Consider the following 14,423-nt stretch of genomic DNA (forward strand, 5'->3'; position numbering starts at 1 on the left):
TCTATTGAAACAGTTAACTATATGCATTTGTATCTTGTTTTGTACAGTCCCATCTTCGAAAGAGCACATCTGTGTGCAGCTCCTCTACCTCAATGGCAGCTGTAATAGGTAATCCCACACTTCCGTCCGCAGTCATGGACCGGTGGCTCTGGGGACCCATGCCTTCTGCTGAGGAAGAGGCCTACATGGTTTCAGAGCTGCTGGGCTGCCAGCCCTTGGTAAACACGGCCGCTACCAAGGAAAGGGTGATGAGCATGCTCAGTCAGGCAGAATGCATTCATTTTGCAACCCACATCTCCTGGAAACTAGCTGCTTTGGTCCTCACACCAAATAATGAAGGAAGCACCATTGGTGGGAAGAGTTCCATTGGAAACAGCTACACAATACCAGAGTCTCTGAGAATGCAAGATGATGCTAGTGACGTGGAGAGCATAACTGACAGCCCTCCACTGCAGGAGTTCTTATTGACAGCAGCTGACATCCTGGAACTGCACCTTCCTGTCAAGCTGGTCGTTCTTGGCTCCTACCAGGAGTCGAACAATAAAGTGACAGCGGATGGCATTATTGGGCTGACGCGGGCCTTTCTAGCTGCAGGAGCGCACTGTGTTTTGGTTTCTCTTTGGCCGGTTCCTGTGGCTGCATCCAAGATGTTTGTCCATACCTTCTACTCCTCTTTGCTCAATGGAATGAAATCCAGTGCAGCGCTTGGGGAAGCCATGAAGATAGTGCAGAGCAGCAAGCAGTTTGCACATCCTTCAAACTGGGCAGGTAACTGAAAAACAAGCAGCACCCAACGTCTCAGTATTGACATGTTCTAGGACTAGGTAGTCAACAAGACCAGCACCATATTCACATTTTGGTAGATTACATTAAAGATGCTATAAAATGCAAGATGTTGAGATCACTAAGTGAAAACAAGAGATGAGGTGACCAGTCAAAATAAATGATAATTGAACCCCAATTATTTGTGCTCCTATTGTCCACATTCTCACTTACATTTGCAGGCAGTTGGGGATCTAATCATTCTTGTTGCCAGGAGCAGTGAGAGGAACAAATAGAATGATGAGTCATTAATGGAATGGAGGAAGCTCTTACACAGAGCTCTCCTTACATAGTCTTCCTTTAAGTACTGGGATTGAAAAGATCCAGTAGGTAAGGAAAGCACTGTAAATGAGGCGCTACTGCTCCTCCTGAACAGCTGATTAGTCTGCTCCTTGTCCCTGTGGAACCTTGATTATCCGTCAGTTTCTATTACCTGCCTGCAGAAGGGAGTAAATGTTACTTTCTATATGACAGGTACTTGAGATTTCACAGAACAGGGGACGCAGACTAGAATACACATAAGGGCACTTTGTCGCAAAAAAATCAAATTAATTAACTAAATTAATTAATTAAAAAGGACATGAAATGAACAAGCTGAAATTGTTATCACTGTCACTGATGAAAAGAGATGAGAGTAAGACAGAAACTACTTTAAAAAAGAGCAGAGTGAATTTTGTTTGTGCCAATGCCTTGAAATGGGCTTAGAATGAATTAATAGCCAGTTTTACACTGCAGAAAGTTTTTTTTTTAATCAATGGATTTATCCTCTGATTTACAATGAGCCCATTACTGCCGAAAGCCAATTGCACCATGCTGGAATCTCATATAAAAACCAATTTGTGTGATACCGACATAAGGAGAAACATGTGAGCCAACAATTGTCACTTTGGGCACAATCAGTGATCTTGTTGAAAATTGTGTTCATTTTATAAAATTGTTTTTTTTTCAATGTATTTGCTCAACTCATTTTCCTATCATTGAATGTGAAATTGGCCATGAATCAGTGCAATCAAGCAGCATTTTAGAATGCTAATTTAAGGAACAGAGTTTGGAAATATTCCTTCATATAGTTAAGAATGGCAACCTGCTGCAGCTTTGTTAATAGGACTGAAAATGGAATCATCCCAAAATAGAAGACTTTCTTAATCGGTGTATCTACTCCATCATCTGTGAACAACTCTATTCTAAATAACTGAGAATGACTCAAAAAGTGTATACACAGGGCCATTTAATAAATGCATTGGTGTACAATGGATCATCTCTTAGTGGACTTTTAACAATACATCTGTTTCTTAATATCAAAAAAAAATGTTTAGCTTTCAGAGCTTCCCCAGATACAAATAACAGAATCTCAAAATGGTGATTAATTTGATCAGGGGGTGAGTTTTATAGTAGAGCTGGCTTCTAATGCAATGTTCTTAAAGCTAGCCAGAATATCCTGATTTGCACTCATTGGAATGTAGTTTTCATTTAAAATTTCTTGATCATTTTGTGCTTGGTTGGCAGATTTTGGGTGAATTATAGTGTTTAAAAACACCGCAGTGAACATTAGTGGTGATCCTGCCCCCAGGATGATATTGACTATCTGTCACGTTCAGTTTAAAGTGGTAGTATTTAGCTGCAGACTCAGATGCATTGTGTATAATTACCTCAAGAAAAAGCTGGATTGATATTTAGGTAGAATTTTTCCTAAAATCTAAGTAAGAGTGTGGATCTTAAAAATGCTGTTAAGATGTAGGTTGGTGGCATTGGCAAAAATGTGTTCATAGCCCATTCCTAACTGCTCTTAAGTTATTATTCAAACATACAAGTCAACTGTACAATTTGGATTTGGCATTCAATGTAAGTCAGATCAGAGGGGGATAGCAAATACCCTTCCCTCAAGAGTATGAGTGAACCATTTTCCTGCTTATTTACCTGCCAGGCTGTAAATTACTTGATGATTTGTCTTTTTGTATCACCATTTTCACAATAAGATTTGAACTCTTGACTTGTTGTTACTATAGCTGCTACATTTTGGTATCATCTACCCATTGGTAGCATTCCATACTTGATTCTATTTTTCTGTTACTCTGTATGAGTGGCTGCTCACACCATGAAATGCACTAACTGTGTAGAGAAAGCTTGTGCGTAAGAGCAAAATTGTTAATTTGATGTCCGTAAGAAATGAAATTTATATAAATATTTCACAAATATGTAAACCATAGTTACTATGTAGTGATATATTCAGGAATCATAGATATGATATAGTTTGGAGGTTACAGCCCTATGTCTGACTGCAATTACTATTGCTGAATAATAACTCTCTCAAGCAGGTGTTTCGGGGTCAGGATAGAAGTAAAAATGATCTGAAAGTGAGTCTTCACAGGCGTTGGGGTAAACTGGCTCTTTAAAGGATATGAGGCAGGCTGAATCCACATGAGTTGAGGTGTAAAATTTAAAGTTTCTGTGCCAGGAGGAGCAACATGCATTTCTTCCCAGCCCAACACTCCAAACCCTGACCCTCTCATGCACTTCTGAGTGAATTCAGTACAGTTTGGTGACCTGCAGTAAAAACAACTAAAAATGCCTTGTCATTTTTAAAACTCATATTTCTAGCTCTCGAAGGAGATGCCCTTCCCCCAAGCGCAGGACCGATTTCCTGACTTAACTCCAAGCCTGTTCTTCAGGGATCACTCACTCTATGCTAGTGCATTAAACAATGCGAACACAATATATTGGAAGGAGATTACAGTCACTGTGATTACAGTCACAGTGAACATGTGATACAGAGATTATAACAACAACATATTCATTTGTGTAGTACATCTCCCCCACTCAAATATCCCAAAATATTTTATCGGTATGTTGTCGATATACTGATGTGTGTGGAGGATTCATAATTGATGAATAGTGCTAGGTGCAAATAAGGTTACAAGCAACAGACTGTTGAATGGGTTTAAGTTAATGCAGCATGCAAGGTTGGGAGCGAGGTAAAATGCATTGGAATAATAGTGTAGAGATAGTCGAGGTATGGATATAGATTGCAATAGCAGATGAGCTGAGGCACAGGTAGACACAGAGGCAATTTAACAGCTGGAAGCAGATAATCTTGGTGACGTAAGACAATTGGGCCAGAAGGTCTGTTTTGTCAAGTATTGTCAGTATTGCATCAACATTCTAATCGCTTTTATGTTATGATTAGTCATGGTGCATTATATATAGATTATTTTCATCATGTTTAATATGGAAATTACTTTTCAAATAATATTAATACAGAATTACAGTCACTATTTTATATTGATTGCAGTTGATATATAGTTGCTGTTGTACAGAAATCACAGTCACAGTTCAATATGTAGCTTACAAGTTACATTATACAGGCATTACAATTACTGTACATTGTGCAAGGTTTCAATTACTGTTCATGGCTTATAGAGGAGCTTTGTATAATGCAATCACACTACACACTTTTTATTATAGCCTGGTTGCAAATGTCTGTTAATTTTTGCTTTAACGGTTTGAACATTTAATCATTTTGTTGTCTAAAAACTCTTCTTCCTTTGCAGGTTTCACGCTTATTGGAAATGATGTTAAATTGAACAGCCCCTCATCTCTTATTGGTCAGGCACTGTCTGAAATCCTCCAACATCCTGACCGTGCTCGGGATGCTCTCCGTGTTCTGCTGCACTTGGTATGTTGTATATTTGTGAGCTACTCAGTCAGCCTTTTGTAACAGGTAGTGGAAAGGAGGGGGAAACTACATCACTGTGGAATTTGGTACCAATATTTGGTAGCGTAACTATTAATATCAAAGAAAAAAATTAGCCCTGTTTGGAATTTACAAAATGTGGTTGTGGCTTGAAACTAAAAAAGTAAAAGAACTTCTGTTAATAAATTTGAATCCCACAACATATTAGAAAATAGCAACTGACTTTAGCTGAATAACACTGCTTCTTCTAACCAGCAAAAAGCATATATACTAACGTATAAGATTGTCCATTTTGGCAGGAGGAATAGAGAAGGAAAATATTATTTAAATATGGAGAGAATTTGCACAGTTCTGCAGCAAAGAGGGACCTCGGTGTCCTTCACAGTCCCTGGGTCAAAATCCTGGAAGTCACTTATTAACAGCACTGTGACTACACAATCCTCAACAGACTGGAGCAGTGCAAAAAGACAGCTCACTGTTACCTTTTTCAGGACAATTACAGATCGGCATTAAATGCTGGGCTAGCTAGTGATGGTTATATCCCTTGAACAAATATTTTTAAAAATAACTTGAGGAGCTGTCGTCATAGTATAATGTCAAGCTCCCTAAACAGTACAATGTCATGCTGGACACCAAGTGTAACTCTTGCAAGATGTGCAAGATTTTACTCATGATGAGCAACATCAGTGTAAGGTGTTATCCTCAAGCTAATAGCAAGATGTATTGTGCTGTATAGTTCGGTCAGGATCATTTAATCTATTCAAAGGCTAATGGACAGAACTTTGACCAACAAGAGTCAGGAGTTACATGGGGCTAGACAGGAAAGTGAAATGAAGACCACAGCTAAATCAGCCTTGATCTTACTGCATGCTGAAATAGGCTCAAGGGGGTAAATTGCTTGCTCCTGTCCTTAATTTGTGTCATCTTCTAACATGATAAACATTGTCATTACGTGGATCCTGATTTAGGAGGGAGTGCTCTTTGTTGCAAAATAATTGGGCACCATACATTACCTTGCTGATGTCATATCTTTACAGAGGTTTTATAAACTGCCTAATAAGGTTGTGATTCTGATTCATACAACTTTTGCAAAGTGGCCAGTACCTAAAAATCATGGCTGCACATTTCAATCCATGGAATACATTGTATTGTTGTTAGTGCTTAAAAACCAAATAACTTTAACTAGTTAATAACTTAAAACTAGTTAATAACATAAACTTCATATAGTTATTTGATGTGTGAACAAGTTTTAAGAACTGTCCTCCACAGAAATATTTAAAGCTTGTACAACTAATTTATTCTCTTTGCACTCAGGGTGTGTGAGGGGGTGGGCAGTGGGCAGGGGCCTGAATGATGTGGGCTGGGGCAGAATGGCATGAGAAGTTCAGGGAAGCCTAGCTTGATGTTGGGAGCAACTCATTACCTCTTTGAACTAAAATTAGTGTTAAAGATGAACCATAAAACTGTAAAGATGGGAGATGAAAGTGTATGCTTGAAAATAAAAGTTGAATTAACTGTTTAGGAGTAAATATAGCAATGATTACATCTTAAGTAACAGATAATCCTTATTGGAAAAATCTTACACTTTATAGACATGTTTCAGTTCTCTAAATCAATAGATCATAAAATTCAGATCTTGAAAGTGCTTTATCCAGTCTGCGTTTGTATTTCTGGAAAATTAGCTATACCATATTTCCATATATTAACCCAAACAATTTCAATATTCTGGCTTCAATGATTCTTCTTAATTTGCCTCTGACAGATTTCTGTGAGAGCTCCTGTTTTGAATATGAAAAACTCTAGCCTATCTAGCTTTTCCTCTGACTTTAAGTATTTTTTGCTGTTGTAGACCCATCCACACAGATGGGGAAGTTTCTGATTCCATTGATATGCTGTTGTGGGATTATCCTTGCTGTCCTTGACTAGGGACAAAAACAACATGTGCATGCTCTTTACAGATGCAAACTAATGACCTACACAAAGATGCACGTTTGTGCCCAGGAAATGAGGTTAGGTCCAGACTCATACCTGTACAGAATGATCACTCAGACAATAAGCTGTAAGGGGCGTAGAGAGGACAGAAAATTGGAGAAAAGACTAAGCAATTAAAATATGCATGCCAATTCCATGTCCTTTTTTAGAAGTGGCTTTGTCAGATCTTGTTTCTTTAATCTTCTCTAAACTTATGCTCCTCCTCTACATCCTATGCCCATTCAATTCTATTCATATTCTGATCCATTATTAGTCATAGGACAGAATCTTATAGGAGCTTGAATGACGTGACCTATGGCAGAACTACACAAGAAGTCTGGGGAAGCCTAGCTTGATGTTGGGAGCAATCTGCTGCATCTTTTAACTAAGTCCTCAGGGTCAAGTTGCCTATTAAGGAGAATTATTGTTTGGGAATGAGATTAGTAACTGCATATCTTGCCTCATTAATTTGCAGCTTCCCAACTATCCACCCTCCATGATCAAACTTGATGGCAAGATTCTCTTACCTAGAAGTCAGAGCAGGTACATGGTGACTTCAGCTCACCACTCTCTACAAAGAACTTGCTTATCACAACACACCATCTCTGGGCACAATCCATGGGTACCTATCGCACCCAGCCCTTGGGCACAGACATTGGCATCCCTCAGATTCTGCTGGTGCCTCCCCACTCCACTTGTAGGACAATTATGGAGTATGGATCTTCATTGCAGGGTACCCTAACCCCAGTAACTAATATTGAAAGACTGCTGTGAGGACTCCTTGTTCCTAAGGATAGGCACCCAGGCTGCATCTCAGGGCTGCTTGTTTGCATTAAGTGCTCACTCATCCACCACAAATCCACAGGTTTGTGACAACCATGTCTTGTGCATTGGCACTGTCAGTGCATTGGCACTTCAGTCAGAGCCAAAATCAATCAGTACTCCTATATTGAAGTGTTCTTTTGCATAGACACATAGTAGGATGTCAGTAGGGTCTATTTGGTGGTGAACAAGGAGGAGTAGTTTGCTGTGTGCCACAACAGAATAATACCAACAGCATATACGGCAAATGCAATTAATGTTCATTTAAGAAAATGGCTATGTCAGCAAGTGGGTGGAGCCAAGTTCTCAATTCAGTCAAGTGGTGGAGGACCACTGTTATTCAGAGGGTCTCCAATATCAGTCATGGACACATTGCACACAGACGCTTGGTTTTTGGCCATGGTCAGTCATCCACTCGGGCTGATCAGATTCAGGGGATCTTTCTGACGAATGCCCATGGGAGTGGGCAGTGGCCATCATATGGAGCCATCACAAGTAGTCAGGGGAATCCTGTATCGTCAACAACGAGCTGCTTCCTTGACTATATGTATACAAAGATTTTTTTTAGGAATAAAGTATACTTTTGAAATTAAAAAGTCATATCGGCATTTGGTTTGCATTGTGGGAGCTTACTGCAGCCCCTATCCATTTTGTTTGATTTTGCTTTTACTGACTGTATATAAAAGCCAATCTTTGGAATTGTCTGATTGCTAGTCTGTATGTGACGTTCGCTAGCTGGATGTTTTAATAGGATGTAGCTAAGCACATATAAACTGTATGGCGCTGCGGTTCAGCAGTGAGTAGGGTGGGAGAGTGGAGTTGTATGTGCGAGATATGAGCTATGTGCCTTGAACAACATGGATTTGTGGTGAATGCAAATTATATTGTTAGTGAGAGTCTTTTCATGAAAGGCACTCTCAATGTCTGGTTGAGGGTATGCCATCCATCCATGTACCCATCCAGCTCGACCTTTTTAATCCATTGGCCTCCATTCACCCCTCTCTCTGTGACCCCCAACTCAAGATTTCCACACCCACTTCAAGATGTAACTTACCTTTGTCCTGGGATGTGAGTAGGTATGTGGCTGTGGGGTGGCCAATGTGGCATGGGGTGGCCATTGTCTCCTGTCTGGTACTGCTGAGCATGAGCAGTTGGCCAATCAGAGGCCAGTAGTTTTCACTAGGCAGGACTTCCACCAGTGGGTCCTGATTGCACTGGTGGACCTGCCACCTGCCTGATTATTATGAATGAGTCGGCTTTCCCTGAAAGAGGCAGAGTGGATCTCTCACTTATTTGCATCCCCAATGTTTTATATTTTCTCTTTCTGTGATGGGTGACCAAATCATTTATGTTCATCTCAACTACTTTCTTTGGTGCACTCTCAATTTTCACCATCTCCACAGATGTATTGGTTTCTGATTTGCCCTTTCTCATTACTTCACACTTCCATTTCAGCGTACTCATCTCATTTAGCATCCACTCGTTGCTCCTCTCTGCTTGAAGTTTCCCAGCTCCTGCATTGTAAATGAAGGCCACTCTCACAACTGACTTTAGATTCTTCCACTGCACATCCTCCAATTGTTTCAATCAGGATTAATCCGTTACTTCATTCCCATTTTTATACTTGCACTTTATGCTACCACTGACCCCATATTCTTGAAATCATCCAATTTCTTCAAGTCTTGACCCATAATTTTTGCATGTTCTCTCTGATCCTCCTGTCTGACTCAAACTGACATGTCATAAATTGGGCCTGTGGTCTGATCAATATATTTTTGACTTCCAGTGCTCCAAGTATTCTGTCATGTTTAATGTAATTTGCAAACCTCATTGACCATGGCACTTCTTGTTGCCCTTATTCAGTGAGAAAATCCATGACAATCAGGAAACGAAAGGTGCTCAGATACTCCTTGGTTTTATCCAACATCGGCTTCAAAACTCTCATTTTCCCACATTGTTTCTTAGTCTTGTTTGGCTCTCCTTGAACATGGAGAAAGTGAAGACTGCAGATGCTGGAGATTAGAGTCAAGAATGTGGTGCTGGAAAAGCACAGCAAGTCAGGCAGCATCCGAGGAGCAGGAGAATCAAAATTTCGGGTTTAAGACTGATGAAGGGCTTATGCACGAACACTCGATTCTCCTACTCCTTGGACGCTGCCTGGCCTGCTGTGTTTTTCCAGTACCACCCTCTCGACTCTCCTCAAACATATCCTGCAATAACCGTATGTATTTTTCTGGACCTAGACTGCCCTAAATCATTATATTTGTGAAATTATATTTCATGTAGGAGTTGGACATTGAGAGAGAAACAGCATGCTTTTTTAAAACATGGCGTTGAACAAACGCTTTGTGTGGTAATCCTTCTGAAAGAATGTGTTTTTTTAAAATCATTTTATAAGCCCATCATCCTGTTGAAATTGAGGTAACAAGCCTGGTTGCGAAAACATTCTGCTTGTTGATGTATCCTAACCATCCTGGGGAAGCAAGGCAGACTGCAGGTAGATGTAGATACAAAGGCAGGCAATTAAGCAAATATCATGGCAATAAAAGTTTTGGCTAGTTCCACACTTTTTTTTATCTTGTATACAGGAGTAGTTGAGGACAAGGATTAGGAATTTATGTAGGAATGTAATATTTAGTTATTTATAGCAACCTCATTAAACCATTCTGAAAAGAATTCATTCAGAATGTCAATATCTGTAAGAAAAAAAATTGCCTTTTGACATCTATTAGCCAAAGGGAAATCATTGCCCTATGTGGGTGCAATTTCTATGGGTCAGGTTAGACATCAATGCCACCTTCACCCATTTGTGTCTAATTAGTTTGGAAGGCAGTGAGAGAGTTGTTCATGTGTTTTAAATTTAGAAAATGGCCCTATAAAAGTTCTGCTTTGAAATTGTGCCACATAATAATGGAGTATAAGCACTTAACACCATTATAAGTTTCCGCTATTTGGTGGTTTAGTGTATTTTAATTGACCCATTTAATATAAATTGAGGTTTGCTTAGCATAATTTCAAGACTGCTACTTTCTAGTCTCTCATAGATTTTCTGGCAGTAAATAAAATGCTTGGACTCTGGAATGAAAAATCAATTCTGTTTTTATTACTTCAGGTGGAGAAGTCACTGCAGCGAATCCAGAATGGCCAGCGGAATTCCATGTACACCTCCCAGCACAGTGTCGAGAACAAAGTGGGAGGCGTCCCAGGTTGGCAGTCACTCCTTACTGCGGTAGGATTCAGGCTTGACCCTCCGACGAGTGGACTGCCAGCTGCTGTCTTCTTTCCAGTGTCAGACCCTGGAGATCGGCTTCAGCAGTGCAGCACCACACTCCAGTCACTCCTAGGTATAAATAGCATGCTGCATTGGAATTTTACCTGATGTGTTAACCTGTACTTACTGTTTTAGTTGGCAGGCCCTGCTGTGCATGTCCAGACTGTTCTATTTCTATTTCCGATTTCTAGCTTTGTGGATTCTTTTCAATTTCACTACATGTCTTGCAAGATGAAGATTGATAATTTTACAAGACAAAAATGACTTGACGTACATGCTATAATATATTTGCAAAATGTCTGACTAGCTTATGTTGCACAGCATTCAGGACATGAAGTAATATACCCTTAAAGGGACAATGTTCTGTTCAAATACTCCAGGAGCAGATTAGATGCAGGGAATAGCTTCCAGTAGTCTTCTACATTCGACGTTGTCAGGTTGTGTGTTGCACAGTTAAAATGCTAATGAAATCCCCTTTGCAGCAGTAATGTGTTTTGCATAACACCAGAAAGGCACTTCCTCCCACCACATTATGTCTATTTTCTTTGCAGCACCGACTGTGCTTGAGATGCAGATTGCTACTAATTTTGGCAAAATGCAAATAGTCTTGTGTTGCTCATGTATCACAGCTGACAACTGTTGGAATTGCCCTAAATTCTTTTCACGTCAGAAATGGGAGGTATCTGTCTGTCGGATTTGGCTGAATTTGAACCCCAATATGAAGAGTAACCTCCCAGTGGGTGTGAAGATTGCCAGAGGTGTCGTGATGGCTGTCACAAAATGTGCATAAAATTTAACAACAACTTCACTCCTACCTTGCTTTTGGTCGTAGATACCTTATTTTTCAGTTGCAGCCAGATAAGAGGAATGGAAGTAACTGCATTGACTCTGCAAACAGTTTCCAACCATGCAGTTTTTACACTGGGGGTTTTGAAGAGAGAGCTGTCCATCTTTAAGTCATCTCTGACAGCAGGGCATCAAAGCTTATACTGCTCAAGTGAGTGGCATTGCACAAATGTGTCCTGAGTGCTAATAGATTCCCTACAGTGTGGAAACAGTCCATACCAACCTTCCGAAGAGTAACCCACCCAGACCCATTCCCCTCTGACTAATGCACCTAACACTATGGATAATTTAGCATGGCCAATTCACCTGATCTGCGCATCTTTGGACTGTGGGAGGAAACTGGAGCACCCAGAGGAAACCCATGTAGACACTGTGAGAAAGTGCAAACTCCAAATAGACAGTCGCCCAAGGATGGAATCGAACCTGGCACCCTGGTGCTGTGAGGCAGCAGTGCTAACTGCTGAGCCACCGTGCTGCCCTATTGTGAAAATGGGTCTATTTTTCCATGAACTATAACCTACCTTAAACTATCTTCTACTCTTTGAGAAATTCCTGGTGAAGTGCAAATCAGATTTTGTTTTGAACAAACTGTTCCTCTGTCAGTAGCTATTAAAATAAGAGAGGGGCATTGCCATATAAAATTCAGTAACGTTCTTACTCATAGATGTGGAAGAATCTCAGTTTCTGCCTGCATTACAAAGTTCTCCCAGAGTGTTTTTTTTCTTCCTTTTTCACCAATTCGATCACATCCCTTCACCTTTCTTGAATTAATTGCAGGATGTTATTCCACAGTGTACCCTGGAGGATCCTTACCCAGTATTTAACTTTTTGGGTTTGGCCCAAATGTTGTTAAATGTTGGCAGAGTATTCAGCAGTGGGGAAGGGCTTCACAATTGCCCAAGGACCATGTATGAGTATTTTCTAGCAGCTATTTCTGGGTGGATACCTGGGACAGGCTGCTCTATTTCCTTCGCCTAGCATAAAGTGAAAATCTCCAAAAATCCAGTAGAAATGATAAGAACTAAAAGCTTTTCTGGATTGTATTAAATTCTGTGCTGACTTAGTCAGCTGATCAGTCAGAGAAAAACATGTGCTAGAATTATAATCAGTAATGGTAAGGGAACTCCTATCACACCCAGATAACCAGCAGATAACTTGGTAAATATAGGAGGAGCCTTGATATTTGTGTTACTGTATCTGAACCAAACAAAATAGCTACTTTGTTAAGGTATGTTGGTGGTTGGGAGTGGGGGCTGTTGAGGGTCGAGGTGGTGTGGATGGCTGGTGGCAGAGTTTTCAAATGCCCTTGATTGGGAAACAATAGGTTCTGTAAAAGGATCTAGAGTCTGGGTGTGGAGAATAGCTTGTGGTTGCAGCTTATCTGGCATATTGCATTTCCCGAAGTGTTTTTTGATAGAATTACTTAATTTTAATTATAATATATTAAAATAAATCCCATCCTTTGTGATTGTTGCTGGTGTCATTACGCTCCCAGTGGTATTATGCATTTATAAATGCATTGAGCTGTCTCGCACTGTGACATTTCTGACAGTTTCTTCCCTCATTACATTTGCTTTTAAAAAGCGCTTCAATTTAAAACTAAAAAAAAATGTACTGCAACTTTGAATTTGCATCAGTGGAGGTTTCCTCAGAGGTCACAGGATGGGTAATAATGATGTATATATAGAAATTTCAGTCAATAGCATAGAACACTGCATTATGTGTGCCTTTGGAGAATGTCTGCCGAATTGTATTGCTTTTAATTTATAGTTTACACACAAGCTGTATTCTTTCCTTCTCTCTCTGGCTATGACACACACACACACACACTAATACTGTCTTTCACACCGTCCCTCACTCTCACTCACACACACACACAATACAGCTTTTAAATAAATCATTCATTTGTAAATCTTTTTGCATTCCAATCATTCTGAAAAATGATAGGGCCTTGCTTATCCCGATGATTGTATGTTAAAGTGTGCCTCCTACTGCTGTGTCCTATCAGACTTAGTTATTGAACAAACTGAAGATCAGTTTATTACCCCTATAGCCAAATGGTACAAGAGGACGGAAATATTGCATCCAAACCCGAGGGGGGTGGAGGTGGGGTTATGACACAGGGTAAACCCTTCTGCTAATTTAAACCAGACACACAGAAAAGAGAACTTCCCAAATTCTACTATTTAAAGAAAAAATACTTTATTCTTTAACTTTAAAAGAGAACATTAAGCAACTCTCTACACTGCAAGGCTCCTTTGTCTGAACAACTTATCTATCTCCTACTCAATAACAATATACTGATCCGATAAAACACCAATTAAATTTACAAAAAAAATCAAGTTTTAAAACCAGCCAGCTGTGTCAATTCTCCTCTGTAGATTCCTGAGTCTTTCCTTCAGACTTCTGCTGCACAGATCTTTCAGATGAAAAGGTACCTTTCAGAGAGAGAGGGGGTCTGGGAAAGTCTGAATGGTGTTCTTTGTCTTTTCTTTGCTCAGCTAAGAACCTTCTCTCTTTCTTTTTCCTCTCTCTCTCTCTCTCTCTCTCACCCCCCCCCCCCATCTTCTCTTTCTCTCTCCCTTTCTTTATCTTCTAACTCCACTTTCCTCCATTGTAATTTAAGTTTTTCTACCTCTACTACACTTGTCTGTTTCTCTGACACACCTAAGTGAGTAATTCCCTTACAATTTCAGCTTTACTTTTGTTCTTGGTTAAACCCAATTCTAACCTCTTTGCTAATTCTAAAAATAAAGTCTCTTTCTTTCCTTCTAAAACTTTCTTAGCAAATTTGGGAATCATCTTCAAACCCCAGAACCTCTATCACAATTTCTCTCACTCTTAATTGAACCAACCGCAAATAATTAAAATTAAACAGATTGTCTCTCCTACGTTTTATTTGAAGATCAAGAACACTTATCGGTAAGTGTTTAAATCTGCTGGAATCTTATCTGTTTGAATCTGTCCAAATCTCAGACTGGTCCCAAGTCCCCAGAAGAA

General features: G+C 39.9%; 1 protein-coding gene across 5 annotated transcripts in view; it reads left to right on the plus strand.

The window, feature by feature from the left end:
* Window positions 1-14,423, plus strand: part of ttc28 (tetratricopeptide repeat domain 28) — a 751,433-nt gene that overhangs the window by 680,122 nt on the left and 56,888 nt on the right. For all 5 annotated transcript variants that reach the window (XM_060843565.1, XM_060843568.1, XM_060843566.1 and 2 more), the window contains 3 exons: window positions 48-768; window positions 4,371-4,495; window positions 10,419-10,650. In XM_060843565.1, the coding sequence (XP_060699548.1) occupies window positions 48-768; window positions 4,371-4,495; window positions 10,419-10,650 (1,078 nt within the window). The remainder of the gene's footprint in view (window positions 1-47; window positions 769-4,370; window positions 4,496-10,418; window positions 10,651-14,423) is intronic.

Source organism: Hemiscyllium ocellatum, chromosome 24 (assembly GCF_020745735.1).
Source record: "Hemiscyllium ocellatum isolate sHemOce1 chromosome 24, sHemOce1.pat.X.cur, whole genome shotgun sequence".
Classification (NCBI taxonomy): domain Eukaryota; kingdom Metazoa; phylum Chordata; class Chondrichthyes; order Orectolobiformes; family Hemiscylliidae; genus Hemiscyllium; species Hemiscyllium ocellatum.